Consider the following 27,277-nt stretch of genomic DNA (forward strand, 5'->3'; position numbering starts at 1 on the left):
AAGATATCTCACAATTGGCAGATTGTAAAGAAAGTTGCTGAGGACACAAGTTTTGTTTTAACACCTCTCTTTACTGAATCATTAATCATTAATATGTGATATCAATAACATGTGGCACAATTGAGGACAGATATGATCAAGATAACAGCCATGTGCTGCTACCTATTAACCTGTTAATAATCACCTCTGAATGCCCTGTTATGTAACAAAACAAGAGCACATTTATGCAATAAAAATGTATTATCTCACAAACATACAGGTTTGAAGTTGCTACTGGTTTCAGCAAGAGGGAAAATCGCTGTGAAAGCACTCTACCAAATATTTAAAGCAATTATAACTTCAAACGCACCTTTTCCATTATGACAAAGCCGCTCCTTTCATTCAAACAAGAAAATATGTACTTCCACTTTGCTCCTCCACCCCGAGGTGAGGCCGGCCTCCTGCACGCATGCACATAACAAAGAGGGAATGACTTGAGCAGTATTCACGCATGAGCAAACGGAACTCTTTTCTATAAATGTCACCTTAACTAAACTTTACAGTATGTCATATCCTTAGCTGCCTTTACAAAGAGCTGTGAATCATGCATAATCAAATACAAGCAAGATGACAGAAATAGTAACAGATGCATTGAAAACGCTTTTTTGAGTATGGTATGCCCCAAACAGCAAATTAAAGTAATAATTTATTTGAACTACTAATACCATTGTTTCAGTTTTACTTTGAAAAACATAATATTGGAAGATATTCAGTATTTTTTAGCAAAATTATTAGATTTTAATACTAAATAGCCTCGAGAGTACTACAATAGACTGAATAGTGGTACAGGTAAAATATATATTATTAATTGTAATATTTGAGAAAACTATGGTTTTCCATTTACCCAACTCCTTTTTGAATTAGCGATAGCTTTAGCTTGCAAACAAATTGGACAAGAGCTAAATGTTAGTCATTATAGGTAAACATCAATATAAAGAGATATGCAGATGATCTTTTGATGTATTTAACTAACTGGGAAAGGTCAACACTGCTTTTGTTTGATTTGTTTAGAATATGTATTTATAATTGTTTCTGGTAATCAGTGAGGGAAAGCTACTAAGTACATTTACTCTTTTGAGGTACTTTACTTGAGTATTTCTATTTTATACTACTTTTTACTCCACTACATTTCAGGGGCAAGTATTTTACTCTCAATGATAGCAATCATTTTTAGGTCCTGTTTTGTTTTCAATTTTTTTAGATCAAGGCTTAACATACAAACTATATGCTCAGTTTATAAAATATGATGTATTCTAGATTATTGTTTGGATGAAAACCTTTTTATTAACCAGCTAAAACATAAAATTCTGCTTTCACATGAATTCATACATAACATAATGAATGTCTGACAACTTGAACAATAAATTGAATGTGGAGCAAAACAAATAATGGCGCACAGGAATTACAACTATTTAAATAACAAGTATTTACATACACAAACTTACACACAGATACACCCAATAACTTCTTGTATTTTACTCCGTTTTACTGTTACTCCTGTGTATTTTTACTAGTTAAATTACTGTTTTGTACTTCATCTTCATGTTGATCTTTCACTGGTGATACTTTGTTTCCTCCTGACATGAAGCACAAAGGCTGTCAAAGTAATTGTGCATTTTCTTTCATCCTTGTTTAAACACTACAGCCAATCTACTTCCTTTCATTCAACATTCAGCTGCTGTCAAATGTCACTGATAGCTGATGGATGACTCAAGTGTACATAAATGCCTCGCATGCATGTGTCATCGTGGCAAGAATTTACTTGAATAGACTTTGCAACTTTAAAATAACGGAATGCAATCACATGGTGTGGACTGAATGAGGCAGATCATTTTATTGGAATGGCGTTGCTAGGAGACAGCTGCATTGAGTTCAAAACACTGCAAGAAGACAATTTATTGTACCTTTTTTAGCGCTCATACAAAAAGATTAATCTAATGGAATATTTATAATTCATGGTAATTAAATAAAAATAAAAAAATTCCAAGTGAAATAAAGAAACTGTAAAGATTGTTAAGGTTTATTTTGGCTGGTGTTACTTTACTGACACTGTTTTCGGTGGTGGAAAGTAAGTATGATTACTTACCGTTAGTACTGTGCTAAAGCACAATTTTGAGGTACTTGATAATTCCATTTACTGCTCTTTTATAGTTAACTTTTACTAAACTACATTTCAGAGGCAAATTTTGTACTTTTTACTCCACTTCGTTTATTTTTTAAGCTTACATTTCTTTACTATTTAGATAAATGTAATCATCTAATAAATAATAACATAAATCATATATTAAACTACCCAGCAACCTTTAAAACCTTTAATTCAAATGATCCCCATCTTTACCAGCTGCAACATTAATATTATGAACACAGTAATGCATCAGTCATTTTAATCCAACACTATAATATACATTATTCTAAAATGGGCCATTCTGCATTATGAGTACTACTTTTGCTGCTTTAAGCAGAACTTTTACTTGTAACAGAGTATTTCTGCACTGTGGAGTCCATCTTTACCAACATGGCGACACTGTGAAGAGGACCTGCTCCCTATGTAGATATGAGGAGCTCATTCTAAGATAACAAAAATAAAACTATTCTTCGTTTCATGAGATTATACACTCATAGAAACATTAATATAGTATTTCATTTCTGCCAATACATCCTCCAAAATGCTACACACTGGTCCTTTAAGTAAAAGATATTAGTACTTCTTCCACCACTCATGTATCCCCGAATGGCTGCATGCTATGCATCAAATAAACCCGACTCCCACTGACTTTGAGAACTTCTTCATTTATTAAAAGTCTGGTGGCACTGCTTTCAAAGAACAAACATATTTTTGTCATGGTTTTTAAACATCAAACAAAGATACTGTATTACTTAAAAAAAAAAGTCATGACATAATCTACCAAAGTGACAGGAAATTACTGTACATTTGTACATAGAAGGTAGCAAAACAGGCCTACCTATGAGAACGTGCCATATAACTAATCCAAAACTTCAGTAAAGAACACTGAAGGGTTACATAAGACGTGTGGTGACAATGCATAAGGTGCCGAATAGAAAACATTGACCAGGGACCATGCTTGGAGAACCTTACTCTACTGACAGTATTATAACAAGTCCTCACATGTCCATTCTAAAAGGCAACATGTTCAGTGAATCAACAAGTCAGAGCCAACAGTCAATATTTATGGCAGGAGTGTTACAACACTATAACTGATTAAGATAGAAGTGATAAAAATAAAACATTTTAATGCCAGAGAACTGATTGCATATTTTACAACCTGGTGCACTAATCTGTGACACCATAATTTGAGTTAAAAATAAGAGTATTCATTCGACAACTTCCCACCTCACACATAAATACTCTCCCCACTGTTTACATTATGAAATACATCATAATTTCCTCTTCGTTGCCACAAACTGATGTCGATTTTAATTACAGTAGTTCAAATAGGAAGTTAATCGATCAGCTCTGCTCTGGTTAAAGCTAGCCAGTAGATCTACTGTCCAACAGACAGTCAGAAGAATTTTTATCCACATGCTTTTAATTTCAGACACACCTGGATAACTTATGACAGAGGGAAAAAAAAAACATTGTTACAGGTATTGACAATGGTAACTATTGCAGGATACATGCAGGTCTGCTGCTGTTAGGGCCGGGTGTAATCTTTATTTTCATTATCGATTGATCTGCTGTCTAATTTCTCAAGGTATCAATTCTTGATTTGGTCCCATCCCGACCCAATTCACAATAGGCCTTATAATTGGCATTTAGGCAGAGTTTACAGGCTCTTCTTTATTTTATCTAATCTGTTGAACAAACAGAATGTAAGCTAGCCTTTATATGTTACATTCAATGTCATAAGTAGGCTACAAAGTGTTTGTATCTACAGAAAGATACAAACCTTAAGGCTCCCTCATGTCAAAGGTGTACTGCAGATTTAAATGTTGTGTAAAAGACTATAGAGGAAGTTCTGCAAATATATTTGGCGACCCTTATAAAATCTCCTTCGTGCCACCTATGGTTCTTGACCAATTATTTGGAATTGGCTGCCTTAAACACAATATAACAAGGATAAGAAAATGTCTTACTTTGTCCCCATCTGGTGGTAGTATAAAAAAGACCCTGTGGCAAACAGTGATGCAGACATTTTTCTATCAACAAAAGTCATTAAAATAATTTGAAAGATGTTATAATCTCCGTCAGTGGCTTTAAGTAGATGATAATACACAGTGAGGTGTCCTGATATATTAAAATAATGGAGGAGGTGAGGAATAACAAAATGTGAAGCAGGAGTACAACCTATCCATATGTCTGGAAAGCTGACTTACTTGTCTTGTTTAGTTACTTCTTGTTTGCATCAATAATAAGTGGACTCAAACATTTGTGAATGCAAAGTGTCCTGTTTGGATATTTTGACTGGAACACAGCTGATCTACTGGCTATTTAATGCTGATAAACTTTGTGCATCTTCAAGTCTTTTCTGTGTTTTATTTCTTCTTCATGTGTCCCCTTTGCTCGCAGGGTGTTAGGAGAGGAGATTGTGAATACGAGTCGGGAACATGGAGATCACAGCGCTGACGCTCAGCAGAGAAACCGCAGGTGTGAGGTTACAGCTCGAGCTCACAGCTGGGAAAAGGAGAGAAACATCAATTATAAAGGATGCCCGCTGGCACTTTTTCTTGTTGTTACATCACAAATGTTTTGTGTGTATACATACAAATATATGGAGTTTAATTGTTTATTGTTTTATATTGTTAATTTGTATATATATATATACTGTATATGTGGCCTCAGAAGCTAAGGAACAATCTATTATTTATCATATCGGTATCAAATTAGTGTTAGTTAGTGTTAGCTATCCAGGTATTAGGTTCTTAATGCCTCCTTTTCTGAATCAATTGTGCAGCTTGTGTTGCTTGTTAATCAACAGACATTGGGTGAAGTTGTACAGGCTGCTCCTGTGAAAAATACACAGAGCAGATTGTTTCATAAAGAGGCCGTGACAACCGAGGCTTATTGGAAAAATAAGGGAAACGTAGATGTAAACAATTAGTAGACATGTAGAGATGAATTAAGCATTTCTCATAACTCGGATCATTGCAGCGCTCTGCTTTATAATCACGTCCGGATTGAATGTGAATTTTAACTTTTGTGTGCCAAGACTGCAACGTGACATTGAACAGCTTTGAAGTACTATGTGTGTTCTGTGAGTACTCGTGTGTCTGGTTCTTACCCCGGCAGCTTTTCCCATCTCGTTGCAGCATCCCAGTCACACAGCTGCAGACCGGTCCGTTCATCCTACTGGTGCAGATCTGCTCGCAGCCTCCGTTTTCCTCCTCGCACCAGTCTGACACTAAAGGTAGAAAATCCCAGAAAAGGTTTGGAATTTGACTGACAGCATTAAATCCTGTCTTTAAAATGATTCTTAAGGATATGAGAAATTCAATTCTGGGTTGTTTTGCTTGAATCCCTTGCAGATTTCCGCTGATTCTCAAGATAATACCCAAGAGAAGTATAAAAAACTAGTAGGTCAGCTCTTAAAACTTGACTTACCTCTCCTTCTTATGGGTCCCACAGACAATATGTGCTCTTTATGATCACTGTCCTCCGAGTACATCCTTCTCTTGTGTGGACAGTTCTGGATGGACAGTACACATGCGTACATCAATACAGCAGACATTGTTTCATTACCACTTTTCACTTTTAAGGTTCTAAGGTTTTCTCACCACTTTGCAGGCGTTTCTTTCAGAGTCACACAGGGTGACGTCACAGTGGAGGTGGACCTCATCGTAATCCCCAATGAACTTGAAGACGGTGACGTGGAAGCGACAGGTGAGTGATACGCCGTTCTCTGCCATGCCGATGGTGTTGTCCTTAATGTTTGGACACCTAGAAAGTGACAGGTATTAAAGCGAAAGACTGCATTGAGTATTCAAAGGAAGAAAATTGGCATTTATACACTGGACAGTGCATACTCACCTGCAAATATTTTGCACAGTGCTATAAGCAGATTATAGCTCATTATAAGTATCTTCATAATGTATTATAGACATGGGTGTCATAGAAAGTGATACAGAGAGTACAAAATATCTAATTTAAATATTTAACAAACTTTCAATTCTGTAATTTAATAAGCACTGAATGAGCATTGACTTTAAGCACTATAAAAAATAAAATGCTGAAACAATGCATTCATTATTTACTCGACTTGTTTTATTGACAACAAATCTGATAATAAATTAATTGTTTCGTTATCCATCAAGCAAAAATTACAAGCGTTCACTGGTTGTATTGTTTGTGTGCTTTATATCATTGTAAATTAGATATTTCTGTCTTTTTAACTGTGTTTTAAACAAACAAAACTTTGAGTCTTGGACACAATTAATTTTGAATGTCACCAGATGAATCAGCAATGAGAAAAATCATAAGTTGTGTGTGTGTGTGATGCTCAGGATGATTACATTGTGTGTGTGTTTGTGTGTGTGTGTGTGTGTGTGTGTGTGTGTGTGTGTGTGTGTCACATGTCCAAGCCTACCCTCTCTCTATGATGATGTAGCGGAGCCGGTCGCTGCTGTAGCGGGACGGCGTGGCCCAGCACATGTTCACTATGAGGATGAGCTGGTTCTCATCTGCCCCCTCCACAAAGACGCCCACAAACAGGATGTCTCGCGTGCTCAGCACCACCTCGCCCTCCCTGTACGGGTTCCGGTACGAGGAGTTCTTATACAGAGCCATCTTGGTGATGAAGTTCCCTTCCTGGGTCGGTAAGGTCAGGTTTATCACACTGGAGGAGAAAACGTAGCATGTTGTTATAGCTATACATAGCATTTTGTTTTTAATTGAAGTTAACCTTTTATTCTACGTGTGCTCTATCTGACCTGAGCATGGGCTTGAGGACAGTCTCCAGCGAGATCTTCAGGTCCAGTTCGTAGGCGCAGGAGAACTCCACGTTGATGGTCTTGTCTCTGGTGATGACGTTCCCAGTGTTGTTCACACTCTCTATCCACACAGTGTTCTTATACATGATGTGTGTGGAATTCGACTGTCGGGAAAACAGAGAAGCAAGTGTGATGAGAAAAGCATTATTAATCTCATGTCTATGTGTTAAATACAGAGCTTGAGATAGGACCTAGTCACATCCTTAAGCATACCATGTTATATCATCTATAACCTTAAATCACAAAATGAACATCATGCTGTATTGAAAAAGACCTTAAAGTAGCGATTGAGACCATAAAACTCATGTTTACAATGTTTACTGAAGTAGGGTCATTTTCTCTTTCACTTTAACACAATCAGACCTTTTTTGTGCAACCAGAGGCGCTGCCCCCTCATGGCTATTAGAAAGAATGTAAGCCGACCTGTACGATGGAGCCACAGTGTCCTTTAGTGTTGTTGATGTGGAAGGAGATGAAGTCTTCTCCCTCAATGCCGGCACAGTGCTCGTCGTTGACCCTGACGTCCTCTCGCTCAAAGCCCAGCTGGAAGAGCTTACACTTGGAGATGGAGACCTCCATCTGAGCATGCTTACAGTTCACCTCCGCCTGGAGGATGTCATCATCACCTGCCAGACACACAGACAGACATCCAGTACTGCACATGGTAGTGTGAGACAGATTTTTTTTTCAGAGTAACTGGTTGAAAACTACTCATTCACTTTTGTTTGGCTTGTGACTCCGTAGATTTTTCTCCATATGGCCCAGAATAAAAAAAATGTGGCCGGCCCTGATGTACAGCAAACTACTTGGACAGGATTAAAATTTGGGACGTATGACATGAGGACCTTTTTGCTTTGTGAAGCGCTCACCTCCATTGCTGGTAGGCAGCTCCGGGCAGCCACACAGGTCACCTCCGTTCTCCAGCTCGCAGGTGAAGTTTGTGCAGATCTCTCCTGCACAGGGGTCGTAGATCCATTCTGCTAAAGACAGGTCCACACACAATGTTAGCTGTCACACACACTGTTAGCTCAAGAAGAAAAAACATGCATATTCATCAGTTTGGCAGTTAAATTAGTAGAATTACTTCCAATTTCTATAATTAAACATTTATATCTGCAGTACATATTTGAGCAACATGAGGGAGCCTGAATGCTGGTATTGTTCTGATTATTGTTGCCTACTTATCATATTTAATATAATATGAAAGGCTAGTGATAACATGAGCCTGTTTCTAAACCATGAGCCTCCACCTACATGCATTTATTTGGTTACATTTATAAAGTATTTAAATACGTTTTCAATAACACATGCATAAAATATTATTTTAATTTATTAAACGTATATCTCTTAAAAGTGGCTGGTTAACCTTTTCAAGATAAAATGGTGATACAGAAATGGCAGTAAATGGTCAGGAAGATCCATTTACGAAAAAAATTCACTCTTGATTGATGATTTATAGATAAGGCCTATTGTGCATTTGGTTGGATTGGTTTGTCAATTTTTTTTTAATTTGGTACCCAGAAAGAAATTTGGTGAAAATGATGAAATGAACCATAAAGCTTTAAGCGAGACATGCAGAGCCATGTGTGTGTGTTCTGAGAGAGGCTGGGGCCTCGCGGTGCCCTTACAGCAGTTCTCCTGGGTGATCCACTTGGTGGTGAGGGTGCCCATGGAGCGGCAGGCCTCTGCGTAGGCCGCCAGCGAGCCGCAGACCTGAGCCTTGCGGTGATTATAGCAGCCGTCCAGGTAGCAGGACTGGTAGAAGGGCCGGGGATCCAGCAGGCCGTGGCACGGCTGGAAGAAACCCTTCAGCTGGGTGAGCTTCTGACAGGCATCCTCACTCTGCAGCGCCAGCACCGCCGTGTTGTCACAGGACTGAGCCAGAGCCACAAACTGGGTTTCATCACAACTGGAGGAGAAAGACCAACGTCCCACTATCAAAGTTATTATTTCATCATTATATGTATTCTAAAAGACCCCTTTCACAATACATAGGGTCATATTTACGATGCCTGATAGTGGAGCTTCGATGTTGCATTTTACTCTCTAAAAGATTTCACAAGAATTGTAAGTTTATATACAAATAGTGTACCATATATTCCACCATGTCTGTTAGCCTCACCCACCTGTTCTGCATACCGTTGGTCTTCCAGCTCTGGGCCAGCTCCAGGGCGCTGACAGCCGGTTTGCCCCTGGACGTGATGTAGTCGTCACTGGGGTCTCCGTTGAAATTCCCACAGAGGCCACACACCTTGTTCTGAAGCCGCTGGCCCATTGTGATGCTCAGGGTGTTAAAGTGGTTGTACCGTACCTGGATGTCCTGAGGTGTGTCGATGACGATGAAACCTTCGGACGACGACAGACGTGTCATCAACCCAGTTAGAAACGGTACTGATACTGGTGTACCATTGACCTGTGAAGACAGGAGATGGACATCTTTACATATCTGAGATAAGAGACACTGTCACTTTTATTTATTTTATTTTCAGTGACCACCATAACATGCCCTTTCATGCCAAATTCTCCGTTCTCACCTAAGGTTTAAGTCCTCTTTTGACTGCAGGTGATGATTATTACCATATTTTTTTCCTGAAAATTCTTTGTTTTCAAACATATTTTACAGCTGAGGTCAGACTTCTGACACGTCCTTAGGTCAAAATCATGTTAAGAAATTCTCATAGAATTAGGAAAGGCCATAAAATTGTTGAACATGAGGATGGAGATGAAATCATGGATGCATATTTTTGCAATTAAAGTAACATGGTGAAAGGTGATATCAGAGAGACAACAAATATTGCAGTTTTTTTTCCTGCCTGAGAGATTTGAAAACAGAGAAGTGGTGTTTGAGCTCAGACATGCAAGCTCGATTACCTCGGGCAGGAATGTAGATTTGGGTGTCATCTGCATAAACTGATTTCATTCTCACAAAGGATGTCACTGAGGGGTAGCATATAACAGAAAAGAAAGGGAAAGATGACAGCCCAAAGCAAAGAGTGTGACTGTGCTGTAATTACTGTTCTGGTAAATATGACCCTAGCCCATTATCACTAATAGCTAGATAGTTCTTAAAGTAGTTGAAAAAATGTTGCGGTCAATGGCTCACTCAAATCAAGCAGGATTAAGACTAAATAAAAAAACAAACAATCAGCAAGTCATTATTTTCCTCTGCGAGTGCACTTTCAGTGGAATGATATGGCCTGAAGCATCAACTTGGGAGCTCTACCAGGCTATTAGTGGTAATTGGTAAATTTGACTGCAAGTACTCTGGCAAGAAAAGAGAGGTTTAACTTGGGACTGCTTGTTCAGTTTCTAGAGGAGAGGTTTGATAAAGGCAGAAGGCGCATAGCCAGAAGAAAAGTAAGTTGATGATATAAACAAATAATCTCACAGTAGAGTTTCATGAAAGCGAGACCATGTAACATTTGAAAGAGGAAATATCACAAATCCTCCCACAAAAAGAAAGTTTTTACCTCCCAAACAAACACAGGACTTTCAACCAGGAGGCAGCTGTTCATGTCCTGTGTCAAACCAACAACTTTGTTTGTCTTTCTGTCACTTTCAATTTACAAAAGTAGCATTTTTAACCAAAACCCCAGTATTTTTTCCCTAAGCAAGGGTTTTTGTCTGAATTTTGAGTTTTGGTCTCTAAAAAAACTAGGTCTTTAAGTTTTCACTTCGTTAACTAGCCTGCTTCTACCTCTATCTGTCTGTTATTTGCTGTTGGTCAGGTAATGTGCAGTGGGTTTATCAGCGCTTTTTTTGGTGACAAGATTAATGAGAGTGGTGAGAGTGAAGGACAAAGTAGTTGAGGACCATATAACCAAAACAATGAGCTGAAAGAGACTAAAAGGCTATAGGCTTAGTCAGATAATATATATATATATATATATATATATATATATATATATATATATATAAAAACACCTTTCACATAACATGAAGTGAGCTAATCTTTTGTTAATACAAAATATTGATTAGTGTTACCATAAAGATTTTGCAGGAATAAGATTTCTGGGTCAATGCGATGTAATAACAAGGTCAAACCGTATTTCCAATATTTGGCTGATGTACTGACAAATGCACAAGGGTCCAACCCTTCCCTCACCTTGACAGTGCTGCCAGAGATGAGTATATTCTCCTCATTGATGTAAAGGTAGACATGAGAGATGGTGGTGAGGTTGGGTGTGCTCCATTTATCGAAGTTAGCAATGAGCTGGAAGGAGAGGTCAGGCAGCTTATGACAGTTAGTGGACAAGACGAAGGAGCAGGAGGCCGGAAGACGCAGCGACGCCCCGTCGAAGGTCCTGAAAACCCCACCGCCGGACGCCACGCAGTGCTGGGAGCGCCGCGCAAAGCAGCCCCGCACTCCAAACCGCAGGGTGCACTCTTCCTCTGCCTTACAGCGCCTCGGGTCGCACTGGATCAGGTTCCGTCCGATGCACTGGCAGCGCTTGGTACAGTCATTGTTCCAAAACAGCTGTTTGGGCTGAAATAAGGAAAGATTTCAGTTAAAACCAGAACTGAAACATCTTACTTATTAGTTGATTGACAGAAAAGTATATATTAATTATGATAACGGGCTTTCTAAATTCTAAATTTCCGTATCAAACATTCCTATGTTCCAGTTTTTCCTTTTGAGGATTTGCTACTTGTCTTTGTCCTGGGCAATAATTGGTTTTGTAGTAATGGGCGAGGAAAACAAACAATTAAATGACATCATGTTGGCCTTTAAAGGGGACATTTCATGTTTATTATTAGGGTCATTCTTTTATTTTGGGTTTCTACTAGAACATGTTTACATACTTAACTGTTCTAAAATGTACTTTTTATTTATTTATTATTATTTGATCTAAATTTATTACTATCTAATCTTACATTTATTTAATTTAAACTTTAAGGTTGGTAGGCACTCCAGATACTCCAACGTACTTGCACAAGCACTGGAAAAGTCAGTTTTTTGTGATATGTTCACTTTAAGGTATTCTTCTATAGCCTGAACAATGACTCATTTAATAAAAAAACAAAACCAACAGAAAAAAATCTTTAGTTTAAGCCCTACTCAAACAATTCTAAATATTGATAGAACATTGCACTTCATAAATGTGGTGTTATGGTTTTCCTTTATAGATTGTAATAACCTGGCCTGATTGAACGTGACTTTATACCGTGTAGTGCTGGATGTGAGACTGACCTCATAGTACTTGCCATCAGTGTAGCAGCCACAGTTTTGAGGCAGGATGCAGCTCTTGCCGTTGCGCACGTAGCCCTGGTCACACTGGCAGCCCTCCACACAGTCCTGGCTGCAGTCTCTCTGGCCGCGGGCTGGGGCGCACTGGGGCGGGCAGACCGACACACAGCTGGAGTAATGGCTGTTAGGCGAGCAGCTCTGGACTGGGGGCAGGCAGGGAGGCAAATATATTAGGGAACGACTGCACTGAATACATTTTGCACACAGGACATTTTCCAGTATGACTTTTCAGAGATAAATATTTGTGGAGTTTTGAGTGGAGAGTGCACTTATAGAGCTTATGTGGCTCTACGGCAGCTCTTTAAAGGGAATAGTTCAACCTTTTGGGAAACATGCTGATTCCCTTTCTTTTTGAGATGAGAAGAGTCAGGGCTAGGTTAGCCTAGCTTAGCATAAAGTCTAGAAGCGGGAGGAACAGCCATGCTTCATCCAAAATTCAAGAATAATCCTTCCAACACCTCTAAAGCCCACTTATTAACACGTTGTATCTATCTGATTAAATATGCTGATACTTCTGGTTTTATGTGCCCAGGGTTTGAGATATATGCATCTCTGCCTTAAACCCAATATTATGGAGTTGAATAGAAATTGGTTTGTGATACTGATTGCATTGAGAAATCACAAGTAAATATAACTGTTATTTCAATAGTAAACATTTACGAATCTCAACAGAACTAATGTCCTCATTACTGTGAATAATCCACAGATCTGACTGTCAACAGTTTTCACTGGAACTGCTTTCCACCAAAGAAAAAAGTCCTTAATTAAACTGTTGACAGTGTCCTGTGGATCATTCACAGTTACACAGACATTGTGGATGAAGATTTCATTTTTCAGAAACAGTCATATAAACCCCTGGATAAATAAAAACATCTACATGGGTGGATACCACTAGAGGTAAGAAAATATGTGTTTTTAAAACAAGGGGAGACATTTGCACCACTGCACATGTAGTTGAAGTGCACGGTGAAATCAGACTTGCACTCACCACACGGCGTGTCGCTCCTCCAGCCGTTAACAGGCACCCCTTGGGTCTGACAGGTGCTGGCATACATCTGCAGCCAGTTACAGACTGTCTCCTGAGATCCCTGGTCCAAACAGGTGTCCTGCAGGCAGCTTTGATAAAAGAACGCCGGCCCCACCTTGCTGTGACATCGTGCAAACACACCACCTCGATCCACAATCAGCCCACAAAGCCTCACTGCCTCGGGCTCCACAAACACATACAGTCCATTCCCGATGTGGAAGCGTATGCCTGTGTCGACTTCATTCGCCCCATTGTCTGCGTCGATGTTATCGTTGGCATCGGCCACCATGAGAGGGGCTTCATTTGCCGCGCTAGTCTCTCCCAGGCCACAGCGTGGGCAGGAGTCTCCACAGCCCACCTGGCAGAAGGTGTCCCTCTCTGCCCAGGCCATGCCCCAGTCGGTGGTGGTGAGGGTGGGTGGGGATAAGGGCATGCCCTGGCAGAGGCCGCAGGAACTGTTGTAGAGGTCGCGGGGCAAAGTAAACAGGAGGAGAGTGTTCCAGTCAAAGGCCACCTTCAGGCCAAAATCTGTCTCCAGAATGAGCTGCATGCCCCAGGTGAAGATGTTGACCTTCCCTGGGCCCAGCTTCAGAGGAAGGTACAAACGCTCCTTATTCACCTGAGAGAAGAGAGATTCAATTAAAGCGGTTCTACTTTGAGCAGGTCTAACTCTTAGTCTAGGATGCACATCAGCTGACACACACACACACACACACACACACACACACACACACACACACACACACACACACACACACACACACACACACACACACACACACACACACACACACACACACACATTCCTACAAAAGCATTTTTTTGTACCAAGTCATAGTTTCTAATCCAATTGACCTGCGTGTTTTCAAAGTGTGTGGGGGAAATCCAGGTGAAGAATGGATTACATTAAGACTCACTGAAAGAGCTTCTATGCGTTTCTCATATAATTTAATAGTATAAAAAAGACAGACAGAAAGAATGAGAAAAAAAACGTCTGATGTGTGTGTGTGTGTGTGTGTGTGTGTGTGTGTGTGTGTGTGTGTGTGTGTGTGTGTGTGTGTGTGAGGGGGGGGTGTTGGCTTATGTGTGTAATTTCTATTCCTCCTCAGATCTTTCAGTCGGTTTGTGAACCCGGTCCAAATGTCGCTCAGGGTCGGGGTTTCGTCTGAGCCAAATCCAGCCTGATAAAAGATGCCCATTGAAATTAGATCCACCTTAAGCCAATCAAAGAGGAATTCGCCCTCTGCCTGGTTATTCAATCGGCTTGATTAGAAATAACATGTCCTCACAAAAACAACAACTATGACCTTCAGGGGTCATGCGTATAAGTGGTTCATACTTTGAGCCAGGTCACAGCTTATTTCTTTTTACGGGTATTCCCTGATATGAACACTATACATAATCATTGCTCTTGTGTAATTTCCTCATCATGCACTCACCGTGACAGTGTTTTTGTAGCTTCTGGACACTTCGATCTCATACTCGTAGACCTCCAGCACAAAGCCCCTCACCCAAATGGCCTGGCCTGTGTCCCTCTCCTCATTACGAGCTGCCAATTTAAATTGAGGAAAAGTTTCACTCATGGTTGCGCGGTCACTGTTCTCTCCCCCACAGTTGGTTGTGGCCATCCTTAGAGTACAAGAGCTCTGCAGTTCAAACGGGACGCCACCAAAGGGCAGAAAATGTCCATAACCAGCCGCCACACACAGGGCCTCAGTGCGCGGCTGGCAAACGTACAGGCCGTCATTCTCCTGGCAGTACTCCTCAGGGTGACAGGGTGCGAGCTGACAGTATACACTGTTGTCAGAGCCGTTGCAGTAGCAGCGCTCCTGGCACTCCCAGTCCGTCCAGAAAGTCTGATTAGTGGCCAGCTGGCGTCCGTGGCTCATGCAGCCACAATCACTGCGGGCCACACACAGGCCATCGCGAAGTGCAAAGCCTTCTTCACATTGACACCCTTCCTGGCATGGCAGAGGGCATGGCTCTTCAGGTTCATCTAAGTTGGCACAAGTCAGAGGGCAGGCGCTGGTGCAATCGTCAAAATGACTGTTCGGTGGACAGGGAAGAGCTGAGACAGAAGAGCATTGTCAGACAAAGCAAAAGAGAAGCAAAGACAACAACCAAATACAAATTACAAGAACAATCCGCCAAACTCACTGGACGATCAAATGGCGGCTTTGAGAAGTTTTAAGCCCGTCCCTCAGTGGCAGATGTAGACATTTTGGACTCACTATTGTTACAATGGACTCCACTAGTGACCGAGTTTATGGCAAAAGAAAATGTCTGTGTTCTCAAACCACCTCTGCAGCATAATCCACAACTTGAGGATCCGTCCATATGTATGCTTTTTACTTTACTATTTTTGTCAAATTATGACTTTTCTTTGTCGATAGCAAGGTTAACTGTAAACCTTTGTAAGACAAAATGTTTTCTTATATTGGTCGCTAAGGACAAATATAAGCAGCTAACTGGGCTGGTGACAAACAGAAGCAGTTAATTGAGCCATATTTTGGCCCAAAAAAAGAAGATTGTTGGGAACATACGAACGATCACCTTAGAGGTGGATTATACTGAAGAAGTGATTTTGAGAAGTGCAACACTATAGAGCACTGGGGGAGTGGAACGAAAGAGGAATACTGCTAGACCTTTTTACCGTCACTTGTCAAACACAGGTGTGACTAATAAATTAATAAATTGCTACATTGCATTGCAATAATTGCTGGAACAGAGTCAATGTCATTGTTATTAGTTCCACCTGTGCTTTTCCAGCTTTGACAAGTCAAAAGTACTGCTGTGAAACAGGCTTATGAATCTAATTTGGAACATAAACAAAGGTGCTCTGATGCTAGAAACACTATCAAATTGTAGGTAATTCATTAAGCAAATTGACATGTAAAGTTCAATTTGGTATTTTTACATTGGGAAAATATATACTTTTTGGTTTCCAAAAGGGGGAACGACAGTATAGGTAGTTATAGAGAAAATGAAATATGAAAATACTGGTATATTTGCCTATCTACCACAGGGACAGGAAGCAGAAAGAAACTGCTAGCCAAGATTTAAAGCTCTATAAACTCACGGCAGTTGGTGACACTCCTCCAGGAAGCGAGGCCTACTTGAGCGTCCTGACAGGCGCTGGCATACGCCTGCAGTGAAGAACACAGGGCTGAACGATTCCCTTCCTTTACACACATGTTATACAAGCAGTTCCTGAAGAATGGCGAGGGGTTGACCACTGCATGACACGCCAGAAATGAACTATTCCCCGGGTCGTTGATGTTGCCACACATCCAAGGATTCTGGTAGAGACGCAAGTCTGTGCACATCCGATACAGGTCATCGCAGTCACCATTACAGGTGAGGTCATCAGCAATGGACCGCCAGCCATCGGTGAACTGTTCAGTAGACTCCGCCAGGCGTCCATTCGGAAGACGAAGGTCATCAGTGCTATTGCTGTTAAAGACGCCACATAGACCACAAGTAACGTTGTAGAAAAGGGTGGAGAGGGAGATGTTGAGGAATCCCTGGCGATTGTACTGGACACGAATCAGACCTCGGGACTCCACCACCGTAGCGTTGCCTGGTGCTCTGTAGATCATCATTGTCTCCATCGGATGGACATATGGGAGCACCACTGGTTCACCATTCACCTGGAACACAAATGGTGTCATAGCCATAGGTATGCAATAGCTAAAAAATAAATGACAGAAATGATTTTGCTCTGTAGAGAAAATACTAACCTTTACAATATCAAAATCCATCCCTCCCATCTGAGCTTCCAGGTTAGCCACTGTCACTACCACAGGTCTTTTCCAAGTGGGTCCTTTGTTCATCATCCGCCTGCCCATCTTCACCTCAACCATCGAGCCATTAGCTGGCACTGCACTGCACAGCTTCAGCAGGTAGTAGGAGCTGTCATCTGGGATCATTACGAAGGTGCCATCAAAGGAGGTTGTCACCGAGTTCTGGGTGATCGAGCACACTCCCTCCCTCCGAGGGTAGCAACCCAGCAAGCCCACCTCCGCCACACACACCTCACCCTCCTTGCAGGACTCGTTGTAGCAGGAGACTTCCCCAGCAAGCCCGCAGGTGCAGCGGAGGGTACATTCACCTTCCTCACCACTGGGTCCCGCCCAGAAAGTGTTATTAAGCGGGTAATAGAGGTCGTTGTGCTCACAGCCGCAGTCCTCACTCTGAACACAACGGCTGCCGCTGAGCACATAGCCCTGGTCACACTGGCAGCCCTCAGTGCAAGGGTGAGCACAATACAGGGGAGAGGTGAGGTCCGAGCAGGAGGCTGGGCAGGCACTTGTGCATACTTGGTATTGGCTGAACGCCGGACATGACAAAGCTGAGAACCAGTAAGAGAGAAGAATTGATGTCAGATGACACAAATAAATGAATGTACGATGAAGAATCTGCATAAACTGAATTAAACTGAATCTCACCGCAGAAGGTACGAGATCTCCAAGGTCGTATCGTGACACCAAGGGCCTGACAGGCCAGAGCATAGGCCTGGATGGCCTGGCAGAGTGTGGTGATATTATCCCTGTTGCTGCACATGTCATATACACAGCTATACACAAAGGCTGTAGGGTCCACTACGGCTCTGCAGTCCCTAAAAGGTCCATCGGTTTTGTTGATGAGCCCACAGTAGTCTGAGCGGAAGTAGAAGGCTTCTGTTAGAGCGTCACACACGCTGCAGTTCTGGGCGCAGCCATCTGTACACCTCCAGTCTGGGTCCTCTGCCCGCCAGCTGCCCCCTAACTCCACTACGCTTTCTGCTAGCGAGCCGTCAGGAAGCACAGGATCATCAGCGGGGTCATCGTTGTAGTTACCACAAAGGCCACATGTGTTGTTGAAGTAAGAGCTGGGTAGGGAGATGGACGCATAGTGTTGGCCGTCGTAGGTTACCAAGAGTCCAAAGTCTGTTTCTAAAGCAATGGCGACCCCAGACTGGTATACCCTGATAGCACCAAGCTGGAGCTGGACCGGCAAAGTCTTCATTAAACCGTCCACCTAGAGGGATGAAGAAAGGTACAATCAGAAAAGGAACAAAGGATGATGGGAGACAACTTGGTGCATTTCCAATACCGTTGATTTCTTCTTCTACCTTTATCATGACAACCTCTCAAAATGTATATCCTGGATCATCAGCTTGTACCTGGATTATGATTGATCCAGGTAGATGCATCCTTGAGATAATTAGTAATTGGTTTACTGTCCAAACCGCTCTAAATGCAGCCACATAACCAGAATCAACACTTCAACACATCCACCCAAGAAGCACACACACACGGTACATATTGTGATAGTTCCCGATACAAATGGAGTACAGATTCTCACCTGGACTGTTCCTAAACTGCCTTTGGGTAACAGGACTCTGTGACCGTACACCTCCACTGTGACATCTCTAAGCCAAGAAACAGAGGCGACCCCACGGTTCTCATTTTTGGCCTCGATGCTGAAGAAAGGCAGCCCTGCCACCTCCCAGCAGGGCCGAGCCAGCAGATAGGAGCAGGTTCCCTGGAAGTGATATAGGAAGCCGTCGAAGGTGTGGTAGTGAGGGTCGCCAAATACCACGCAAGTGCTGGTGCGGGTTGGTTGGCAGTAAAAGGCCCCTTCTTGCTGCTCGCAGGTCTCCAGCTGCCCGCATGAAGCCTCTTGGCATTGCACCTCATTGTTAATGTCAAGGCAACGGCATCGCTGTAAACACTGGTCAGACAGCCAGAAAACTTCCCCTCTCCGGTAAAAACGCCCTGGACAGGATGTATGGAAGACAGAGGAGATATTTACAAGTACAGATCTTCATAAGAGAAGCTTGTGTGGACATAAATATCAGCGTTTGACTTTTGAACTTGCCATTGTAGCTGCAGCCATTTGCAGGATCTATCAGTTCAGTGTCCACGCGGAATAACCAGCGCCCAGGAGTATTTACATTGGTTGTCTGTTCCATGTTCACTACTTCATTTGACCGTGATCCTGGCAGGTTGAAGAAGTGACCAATGTCTCCACCATTAAAACCTGACTGAAAAGGGGGAAAGGTGTGAGGGTCGTGGGGTATAATGTTTGTCACTATCATTTAAAAAGGATTAACATTCATATGAAATGGCTACAGACATAGTGAGAATACCTGAGCTGTCGTCCCACCCAGCCCTGTTAAAGGATCTCCACCACTGGCTGTTCCTGTGCTCCATGTGATTTCTCCGTAGTTGAACATGGTGAATGATGCCATGCCATCTGAGATTAGTACAGTTTGGAATGTGTTCACCTTTTAATCAAACAAGAGGATGAAAATTGTTATAAAAAGAGAAAAACAGACTTAACATACTAAAATAAGAATACCCCAACAGAGACGAATCATTTCAAAATTCAACAATTCTTTCACTTGCAATAAAAACAGCAGGTTCACAAAATTACATTTGAGTACCTAGTTCTTTAGAAACTTGCACTGAATCCCCCAAAATAAACGAGTGGATACATTTCAGAATGGCACTAGGCAAATATCTGAATAAATTATATTTTGTGGATGTATTCTGCATCTGTGGCTCATTGGTAGAGCAGGATCGTCCTTCAATCAGAGGAATCTGCGGTTTCAATCCCCATTCTAAAGGTGGCATCCTGAATGGCAGCCCCATGGTTACATGCAGTGTTAAAACGCTTTGAGTAATCGGAATACTAGAAAAGCGCTATACAAGTACAGCCCATTTACCATTTACCACATGGTCACTCATGGGACATTTTCACCATGTGGAAAATTGAAACAGAAGACAAAACAATTTGGGAAATTTGATGGCAATAAAATCATATTATATCAATTCAAAGTGATATCTGTTTAATCCCAATTTAGTCCCTCGTGGTTTTGAAGATTTGCAGATCAAATCATGTCTTGATGTCTAAATAGATCAAACAAAGCTATGAGGTAGTGATTTTTGTTTTCAAATCATGTCTTGAAAATGGCTAAAAATGATGAAAAAGACTTGCTTCCAACAACACCTGAGAAGATCCTTTTGTTATTTTGAACTGATAGAGCTAGCAGTTTCTCCTGCTCTGCTCTGAGCCTAGCAGAATTATCTAAGCTAAGATAAACAGTACTGTGTGGAAATGTGTTTGGACTTCACCGGGGTTGTCTGGCTTCCTCCATAGAAGGTGACTTGGTGCCATGTTGCAATAAAGACCCAAGTGGCTGTGAAAGTGGGCATGGTTTTGAAGTACTTCCGGATATCTTGTGTAGCCCTTTCCAGTATTTCTGGTTCAGTGGTCTCTCGGTAGAACACATCACCTCGGATGCCGTTGTGCACATCTGCCCAAAGTGGAGCAATGAACGATCGACTGTCACTCAGGGGAAAAGCTTCTGGTGTGAACTGGCTAACTTGCACGTTAAAGGAGATCACTCCGTTGTTGTTGACCTGTGGGCAGAACAGAGAGGGTTGTATTCCATGCTTTATACATTGCAATAAATGATAATAATTGATGGATTATAGATTTTTGTGCAATAATAAGAGTTTTGATCAAGTCTTACATAGATGGAACGGTACGGGATGTTGAAGAAAATGAAATGAATGAGCAAAGTAATTTCAGCAGAACTTCCATCATCCATCTTTGGAGTCTCTACATCCCTATGGCCGGGTCCATAAGGATACAGGATATCCTTACTAGCTAAAAGGAGAATAAAGAGCTTGTTAAATGGACTTTTCTCCACCTTAAAAGATGAAGGAATTGATGGGGAGGATCACACGTACCTCCCGTCTGTACAAAGATGCTGAAGAGGTGGAGCAGAATGACTGGACAGCCTGGCCTGAACATTCTAAAAAAAAAACAAGAGAAGCAGAATGAAATGTCTTAGCAACTGTCACATTATCTGTCTTGCCTTTTTCCTTAAATCTAAGGGAAATGCAGGCAGACATGAGTCATAGGACAACTTCTCATAAACAAGGAGCTTAGACAAAAGTGGAGAGGAGGGTGAACCAACGTCACATTACTTCTTTAAGATCAGGCTCCCAGGTCTCCCCTGAGGAGCCGTGAAAAGGCCCCATTATGCATGCCAGAACAATGTGTCAGGATCACATTTGCCTTACAGTCCCATGTGAGCCGGCAACAGTGGACTACGAGCCTCTCTGTGCCCGATTCCCTGCAGCTGACCAACTGGCCCGCTCTGCTCCAGTGTCTCGGTGTCTGAAGCCGCAAGGCTGCTTAGGACCTCATTACCACTTCTGTTTGGGATCCATCCATGCCTTGTTGGCTAAAGGGATGGAGGCGTAAACACTGGGGCACTAATGGCTTTAAGTGAGTAGGTTTGAATTGCCGAGGTCCTTGCAGTGACCCTTTGGGACTGTTCAGTGCTTGGCTTGGCAAGCTTCTCATTGGCAAAGTAGAATGTACAGCCAAGTTGGCAGATTTTTCAATCACCATATAGCATTTAAACTTTATTTATTAATGAAATAGAATGAGACTTTAAAAGGTTTTGTCCGTACATTAAGTGAATTTAAACTTTTAAGCTTACACATCACTGCCAACTTTGCACAGTTAAAACTGGTCCCATTTAGATATCATAGATCTCCTGAGACATTCCGCCCCAGTTCTCAATGTGCATTGCCATCTGTAAAGGTGTTATTTTGGACTTTCATAAAATATTACTAGCTGTCACAAATTTAAGTCCCCACCAGTATCCCAGCATGCATTTAGCATCAACCAGTGGTCATGGCAGAGGATATGAGCCAGAACCTTAACTGATATAACTTTGGTACTGCCACTGTTTTTTTTGTCGCCAGATTTAGTTTGCCAACTTTTAGGTGGGAAAGCCACTGTTACGGTTTCTTATGCATGATCGATTCATTATGATGATCACTGGCAAGCTGGCCTGCTAGCTACCAGCCAGTCAATGTAATGCATAGTAATGCTTCTTATATGTTTACATAAAGCCACACACACAAATAATTCTAAATGAAAATGAACAAAGGTTGCTTGTGCATGATGTTATTTTTTTGTTTAATCATTCACAAACATCACAGTGATGATAACAAGTGTGTTTTTGCCTTCAAGTTACAGTTGATGCTACTGAATACAAATCTAGTAAATTGACCTTTGAGTTGAGATAATTTTGTCAAAAAACAGGTGTGTAGTAATGTTGAAGTGTAATCCCAATTCTGGATGAGCTCAGTCTGGACCAGCCATCTTTGTTTCAAAAATTGGCCAATGAAACCTTGATAAGTGGGCGGCTGTGGCTCAGTGGAGAGCAGGGTCGTCCTCCAATCAGAGGATCGGCGGTTCGATCCTGGCTCCGGCAGTCCATGCCGATGTGTCCTTGGGCAAGACACTTAACCCAAACTGCTCCCGCAGGCTGTTCCTGCGGTGTATGTATGTGTATGAATGTTAGTTAGGGTCCTGATGGTCAGGTGGCACCTTGCATGGTAGCTCCTGTCATCAGTGTATGAATGGGTGTGATTGGGTGAATGATTAGTAATGTAAAAGCGCTTTGAGTGGTCGGAAGACTAGAAAAGCGCTATACAAGTACAGGCCATTACCATTACCATAAGTGGACTTTGGCTTGATATAGAAAACTACGTTTCCACAGCCTAAACTTGTACTGTCCTGAATACAATACTGTTGATTCATAAGGTATGTGAGGATAATTCTCTCAAATCTTCTCTCTAATGTGTGACTTCTATTCATCTTGATTGTTAATTGTGTTCAGGTGGGCCAATGTTAGTGAGCACTGCTGAGAGGGGTCTGCTCTAATGTCATCAGCCTCTCATCATACATTGTCAACAGGAAGATTAACACAATTGCTCTTTTGATTCTCCATCTTATCTGACTGGCATTAACTCATTGCCTTTTAGCGGGGCATTTAAGATAAAGCACCTGGGACTTAAAAGATGAGCAAACCACTTCAACATGTTTATCTCTGGGGATCAAACTCAAATAGAGAAAACTCTTACTGTATCAGGTAAGCCACATGTTTTATCAAAAGTTAATTCACCCTATAAAGCTCATTAATTTAATTTAGGTACTTTTGTATTTGAGGCTTCAAAACAAAGTTAAGTCCAATTTTTGGTCTTTTTTGTAGTAAAAAGTTACTGTATATGTAAAAGATTTTTGTCTTTTTTATGTGTTAAATCTGACATTGGGGGAAATGTACCTACAACAGTAGAACAGATTTTCTTTGTTACACAAAATGTTATTTCTATGACATTTATTCATGTTTGTTTTGCTTTTTTGTTGAAATACTAAAAAACACTCAAATTAAATAATGTGAGGAGGAACAATCACTACTTGGTTGAGCATTGATCATAACCTGTGATGATGGGGAGGCAGAAGTTAACTTTCAACAAGTTTTGAGGGGGTTGTTTCAGATATCAGCAATTATATCACACCATGAAGCATCATTGATATCACCAACAGCAGCCAATAGAGCAGATAATGTTTTCTAAACAGAATATTGGAGCATCAAAATTGTGAGAAGTCTAATAATGAAAGTTGCAACACAGTCAGGCCATAAATAGAGAAACCACTGACAAGTAGAAGAGGAAAAATGATGCTCTCACCTGCCTTCAGAAGATGGACATCAAGCACCTCAATCGTTTAACCTGGCAACCTCCTTATGGCTGTGTCCCATTCAACAAGGGTCCATCCACAGAGTGGTGGTGATGGAGGCAGTAAAATGAGGCAGTGCAGATGATAGTTGCTTAAGTGATAAAAAGAGAAGAGGGTCTGTAGAGGAGCTGGATGTCCAGATAGAAGAGCGCTTCTTGTCCAAATCCAGCTCAACAGGGTTATTAGCAGAAGCAACAACAATCCAAAAGGTTTGTGTTGAAAAAATGGTGATGTTCTTGCAGGAAAAAAGGTGTTAATTGAAAAAATAAACCTGTTGAAGCTGTGGAAGGAGCTTAGCCTAGAAAAGCAGGTGCAAACTTTACCTGGGATACTGTTAAACTTAACCTGAGATCCGTTTTTTGGGGAAGGGGTAGGTGGGGAGGAGAGGGAAGTTGAGGGGAGGGACAGCATAGGAATCTGAGGAAGAGAGGGAGTGGAAATGCAGCAGTGTGTAAGAAGGAGAGAGGGGATGTCAGAGATGTGGAAATGATGGAGGGAAGTGGAAAAATCAAAAAGAATTACTGCCTGAGGACTTATTTTAAATGCTGGAGAAAAGGAATGTTTAGTACAAAGGGAGGCTCTCATAACGGATGAATGTCAAGCCTTTTGTGCAGGATCTGTCATTAACACCTGCAAACTGCCAAATGATGATAAAATGTGTCTTTGCTGGAAAAATTGGAAGAAAAACCGCGGCATTTATCTTTGTGGAACGATGACGTTTGAATACCACAGTTTTAATAATGTTTTTTCAACCAGCATCTGAAGCAGCGTTTAAAACATATTTGGGGATAAGTTCTACGGAATTACTTTGTTTGAGACGTCTTTAGCAGGTATAAAGTAGAGACCTTGCCTTTGGAATGGACCTTAATTGTGGCGAAGACTTTGCCAGAGTTCATTCGGTGCAGTTAGGGCAGCTTCAGGGCACCAGAGCACAAACACTGGCCAAAGTAGTGCAGTCTCACTCTGGGGCATTTATGGACAAAAAACAGAAACACACACACAGTCTGAAACCTTGCTTTTCAAGCTCGGTGGTAGGTAGAGTTACAGAATTAACATGAGTCACTTTGGATACTCTGTGTACCCACTTTTTTTCTAATTAAGACCAGCCTCATTTACAGGGTTACACAAGCCACTTCATTCCAATAGATGCTGGAGAGATAGGGAGGCGAAATCTCAGGTGGATCCACACTGATTCTGGTTCTGGGAAGGAGAGGGCAGTCAGTTGGGTCTTTGTTGCAGGAGGACAGTGGAAGTAACTGGAGAGGCAGGGAGCAAGATGTGTGAAAGGCTCCAGGTCTGAGGGCAGGCCCCGGGTTCCCATTAAGCAGAACCCAGGCTCTCTGTGGAGGCTTCTTTTATACCTCCCACATCTTGTTGTGTAAATGGAAGCATACTCTTAACCAACCTTTGAAAGAGAACGTCGCACAAAGAGGGACCAAAAAAATCAACGATTACGTTACGTTTTCTCAAAGTAGAACATTAAGACGGACTGTCCCGCATGGTTACTCCCGTGCTGTCTAAACATTGGGGCAGAACTCCTCCATTCGGAGGATGGTATACATTGCGATGTTGGGTGGAACCAGCAGAAAGTGAGAGCAGAGTGAAAGTGAAAGTGATAGCAGACAATTCCTTGAGGAGTCTGTCCTCGGACTGTGCTTCTCCTCCATGTTGTCCTCCATAGCGCTCTGCTAGTAGCAGCATTGATTCTGCTCATCACTTCCACACTTTGAAATTGGATTTGAATGGCCACCTCCTCCAAACTGAGACGTATATGTAGAAATAGGATTGGAATCACATTTCAAACAATCTCCAAAAATGGTGAAAATCTGATTCATTGTGATTCGATTCTGATTGATTGCTGTTTAGACTTTCTAAAGTCAATCTAGATCAAATCTGGGTATGCCACAGATATGATTGGGCAAATAGTCTGAACAAGAACTTAGTGTCTTTAAACTCATCAGGGTTTTTTTGGGCCCGTAAACAGACTTCTCACCAAACTCTTTTGTGTGGCCATTCTTAACAGGCACAAGCACCTTCACCTTTGGACCTGGTCAGGTGACTCGTACGACTTGATTACATTAGAAGAATTCTGAGTCCCTGAATCATTCACTCACATCCTTTTTACAATACTGCTAACTTGTGATTGCATCTTCAACTTTGATGATTGGGTATGTGACCTTTGCGTAGAGGTTGGATGGGACAGTTCAAACAACTCTTAACAAAAGCAATTACTGTCACCTTTGATGCTGAAAGACCGACCAAAGCAGAGATAAGAGCAGTAGCTCTTATTAGACAGTAAGTGGGAAGGACATAAGGCCTTGCACTCAACGTATATAACTGAATTATCTTAGCACAGAGTTTATCATCAAGAAACTCCCCTCAATGAAAATACAGAGGGATTTCCATGATGCTGCAGCGTCAAGAACTCAACTGCAAATAGAGTTCGCCCAAGGGTTTTGATCTCTAAAGAAGTGGCAACAGCAGGAACAGTTATAACCAAATAGTAAAACGGATAAATAAGTTGTGAATAAATTAAGTGTTGCAGTACTGATTTTTTAATAGCACTATCCTCCCAAAGTGGGATTTATACTTGTCGCATCTGCAAGGGGCAGTTTTTCACCTGACTGTGCAAATCCAACAATTTGTAGCCTCAAGAAGGAGAAAATGGAGAACTTTGAGGAGCTATGAGAATGATGGCATACCGTGAAGAGGAACTAGCACAGAGTACAATAGATCCAAAGGTTTCCTCGTCACAATTCCACATCAGGTCATGTCCATAAAAACCATCATTGCAGTAAGAATAACCCAGGACTTTGGTCATGGGAGTGTCAGAGTATCAGCGTGGCTGCCGGTGGGTGGCTCATACCACCTTTACGATAGTTTGCAAGAGACAGAGACAGAAATGACATCAAAGCTTTCTATGCAGTAGGAGGGCACCTTGTGGGAACAGGGTCAAAGTATCCAGCATCACACGATTTTGGAGAATCCATCAGGCCTGACCTTCACAAAGAAGGTCCTGGATTGGATACCCTCTGAGCTCTATTCGGTAGACACCTAATCCGTGGAGTGGGCCACTCTAATTCAACCCTGATGCCCAGCGGTTGGCTCTGCCCTGCCCTCCTCTCCTTCCTTTCCATTCACAATGGTGAACCTCCTTCCAGTAACCCAAACCTTCTTACCTTAACGACTCCTTCACCTCGGCACACAATAGGCCCCGTTCAGGCCCCCTGACCTCAGTCCCACTTCATAATGCAATGGGGCAGATCAAGGGCAGATCAGAATACCAACCGTGCAGCCGGGTCCTGTTTATGCAGCAAGGTGTGATCTATACAAAACAACCGCATCTATCTTCCAACCTAAGTCTGAACTTGACCTCGTGAACATCTCTGCGAGACTGTACTTTGGCACAACGGTGCTTTGAGCTG

General features: G+C 41.8%; 1 protein-coding gene across 1 annotated transcript; it reads right to left on the reverse strand.

The window, feature by feature from the left end:
• Window positions 1–4,558: 4,558 nt before the first annotated feature.
• Window positions 4,559–25,173, reverse strand: tecta (tectorin alpha). Its single transcript, XM_054626345.1, has 24 exons — window positions 24,977–25,173; window positions 21,002–21,066; window positions 20,782–20,918; window positions 20,381–20,668; window positions 19,393–19,530; window positions 19,122–19,287; window positions 18,606–19,018; window positions 17,708–18,278; window positions 17,000–17,610; window positions 16,339–16,909; window positions 14,699–15,327; window positions 13,221–13,878; window positions 12,176–12,375; window positions 11,090–11,470; window positions 9,111–9,397; window positions 8,613–8,893; window positions 7,854–7,964; window positions 7,408–7,610; window positions 6,925–7,088; window positions 6,582–6,830; window positions 5,773–5,935; window positions 5,600–5,684; window positions 5,280–5,399; window positions 4,559–4,672 (listed from the first exon to the last, which is right to left on the reverse strand). Exons 1-24 carry the CDS (start codon window positions 25,171–25,173, stop codon window positions 4,572–4,574), a joined length of 6,789 nt encoding a protein of 2,262 aa, XP_054482320.1. The 3' UTR covers window positions 4,559–4,571.
• Window positions 25,174–27,277: the final 2,104 nt, after the last annotated feature.

Source organism: Anoplopoma fimbria, chromosome 24 (assembly GCF_027596085.1).
Source record: "Anoplopoma fimbria isolate UVic2021 breed Golden Eagle Sablefish chromosome 24, Afim_UVic_2022, whole genome shotgun sequence".
In the NCBI taxonomy this organism is placed as follows: Eukaryota; Metazoa; Chordata; class Actinopteri; order Perciformes; family Anoplopomatidae; genus Anoplopoma; species Anoplopoma fimbria.